At 50.0% G+C, this 2,774-nt stretch overlaps 1 protein-coding gene across 7 annotated transcripts in view; it reads right to left on the bottom strand.

Moving 5' to 3' along the window:
- Positions 1-2,517, bottom strand: part of LOC100544169 (thioredoxin-like protein 1) — a 17,363-nt gene extending 14,846 nt beyond the window's left edge. For 3 of the 7 annotated variants that reach the window (XR_002110809.2, XM_010728340.2, XM_019611859.2), the window contains exon 1: positions 2,217-2,515. Coding sequence is in view for 6 of the 7 variants with exons in the window: in XM_010728340.2 (XP_010726642.1) it covers positions 2,217-2,320 (104 nt within the window). In the remaining variant the exon portion in view is untranslated. Of the gene's footprint in view, positions 1-2,216 lie in introns of all 7 variants that reach the window. The other 4 variants (XM_010728346.3, XM_010728342.3, XM_019611857.2 and 1 more) reach the window with 4 other exon arrangements.
- Positions 2,518-2,774: the final 257 nt, after the last annotated feature.

The following is a 2,774-nucleotide window of genomic DNA, read 5'->3' on the forward strand; positions in this document are numbered from 1 at the left end:
TCATCTAGTCCAACCGTCTTCTCACTACCACTGCTACCACAAACTAAACCATATCTCGCAGCTCCTCATCCAGGCACCTCCTGAACACTGCCAGGGACGGCGACTCCACCACCTTCCTTGGCAGGCCATTCCAGTGCCTGACCACTCTCTGAGAGAAAAAGTTCTTCCTTATGTCTAACCTAAACATCCTCTGGTACAACTTGCGGCCATTTCCACGGGTTCTTTTTGTCGCCTGGGAGAAGAGGCCAAACCCCTCCTCGTCACAGCTTCCCTTCAGGAAGTTGTAGAGTGCAATGAGGTCTCCCCTGAGCCTCCTCTTCTCCAGACTAAACAATCCCAGCTCCCTCAGCCGCTCCTCATAAGACTTGTGCTCCAGACCCCTCACCAGTTTCATTGCCCTTCTCTGGACACGCTCCAGGGCCTCAATGTCTTTCTTGTAGTAAGGGGCCCCAAACTGAACACAACACTCGAGGTGCAGCCTCACCAGTGCTGAGTACAGGGGGACGATCACCTCCCTGCTCCTGCTGGCCACACTATTTCTAATGCGGGCCAGGATGCCGTTGGCCCTCTTGGCCACCTGGGCACACTGGCGGCTCATGTTCAGCTGAGCATCAACCAACACCCCCAGGTCCTTAATGATTAACCTTAATGATTCTAAATAATTCTATGAGGAAAAAAATGGCTACAAAAGTCAGGTCATTAAGTAAGAAAAAAAGCTCCTACTCAGATGGAAAAAGATGACGAAGCAGGGCCATCACTGGTTCAACAGCTGGAAGAAGGGGAGGAGGGAGATGAACTCAAAAAGAGACAGAAACCACCTGACCCCTAACGCTGGGTGAGCTTCAAGATATATTAAAAGATTTCAGCTGTCATCCCAGGAAGCACATTGCCACCTGGCTGCTCCAGTGCTGGGATAGTGGGGCCAGCAGCCTGGACTTGGCAGGCAGTGAGGCCAAGCAGTTGTAATCTCTTTCCAGGGAAAGTGACATTGACAAAGCAATTGGAAAAGGGACACAGGCCTTTACCCTATGGCAGTGACTCTTGTCAGCCATGAGTTAAAGATATCCCTTCAAGGAAGTCCTGCTATGTAACCCAGCAAATGGATCACCATAGAGAAAGGTATCCAGTACTTGAGGGAACTAGCTGTGCTGGAGATGATGTATGGAATTAACTTGGATGATAATACCAATTCCCAAGATCCAGATGACATCACTTCTTTGCCTTATCAACAGTAAGAATCACTCAGATTAAAGGAGTGAGTGAGTAAAGGGCTATGTGGTGTTCAGTTGCTGTCAGTTAAACCACAACAGTATACTCTACGTAAACACTGAAACTGAGTACAAGAAGTCCACTGCCACCTGTAAAAACAGCTACAGTAAAGTTTCTATATAGGACATGACGTAGTGACAATACATTAAACCCTTAAGCAGGGATCACGAGTGTTACACTATTTACTGTAACAATGCCAACATAACTGCCATCACCTTGGTTGAGAACACACATTTGTTAACGAGCACTGCTTTGTCAACACCCACAGAGCATACAGATACAGCTATCCTGACAAAGGAAAATTCTTACAACTCAACTTGTACAAAAAGCAATGAAGAAGCAAACCAGAAAGAACCGCAGGAGATTGCTGCAGCAGCACATAGACATCTGCCCTAACTCAAGCAGAGAGAGGGCTCTGCCAATGCCAACCTGCTGACAGACCTTCAGCCTCCCCCTTCCCATCCTCAGTCTGAGAAAGGACACAAATCTCTAACTGCATAGCAAGGCACATCTATAGGTATTCCTATAGGACATCACGCTTATATCTGACCAGAATTTGGCATATTGGCTAGTCTATAGCCAAAATATATTCACGTACACACACACGAGGACTGCAAAAAGAATCACCACAGGGTAAGGCTGAGGCACCCCAGAGCAGAACGGCTCAGGGGCAGCACCCAGAACCTGCGGTACACGCAGTGACCGTGCTCACACAGCCAGCAGCTGCTGAGCACGCCTCCATTTGAGTGCCTGAGGCTCCGCGCAGCCTTAGAAAGCGCACTAAAAAGTTAAATAAGAAACGGAAGGATTTAAAAAAAGCATACAGACACTGACAGCTCGGACGCGATGACAGCCCCAGGATCCTGCCGCCGCCACCACCCGCCCCCAGGCCCACGTTGATCCATTGCTCCGGCAGGCCGGACCCTGCGCTTCACGGCGCCACTCACCCCCGCATGGTGAATTTCACCACGGCCAACCGAGACCCGACCGCACTCAGCTCGGGCTGAAAGTCGGTGTCGTTGACGATCAGCTTCACGCCCACCATTCTCATCGGATGATGGAACAGAGAGCACCACGCAGGCAGCACTAGACTCTATCTGCAGCGTCTATCTGCAGCGTCACGGCAGGAAGAGGCACCCAGAATGCGCTGCGGCACGGCACACTTCTGAGAGCACTGCCGCATCTAACTCCGGGAGGAGGGGAACAGGCGAAAAGTGAGAGCGGCCATCTTTATAGAGACATTAGGAGATATTAGGCTTTCATCCTACGAGCCCTGAAGACCACCACCGCGGCTCAGTACGCAGCACACTGGGTACAAACGGGGTAACTCCCCCCAAGACCACCACCGCATGCTAAAAGGGGCTGGGCTAGGGTTGAAGAATATGATGATAATATCTTAGGAGTAAGTGTAATATTACTCCTACTCGTGGCATGTGTATGACTTGTCTCTCTAAATGTTCTTAACCTCTACCTCATAGTGTGAAATTTGGGGGGAGTTACCCCGT

Source organism: Meleagris gallopavo, unplaced genomic scaffold (genome assembly GCF_000146605.3).
Source record: "Meleagris gallopavo isolate NT-WF06-2002-E0010 breed Aviagen turkey brand Nicholas breeding stock unplaced genomic scaffold, Turkey_5.1 ChrUn_random_7180001957397, whole genome shotgun sequence".
In the NCBI taxonomy this organism is placed as follows: Eukaryota; Metazoa; Chordata; class Aves; order Galliformes; family Phasianidae; genus Meleagris; species Meleagris gallopavo.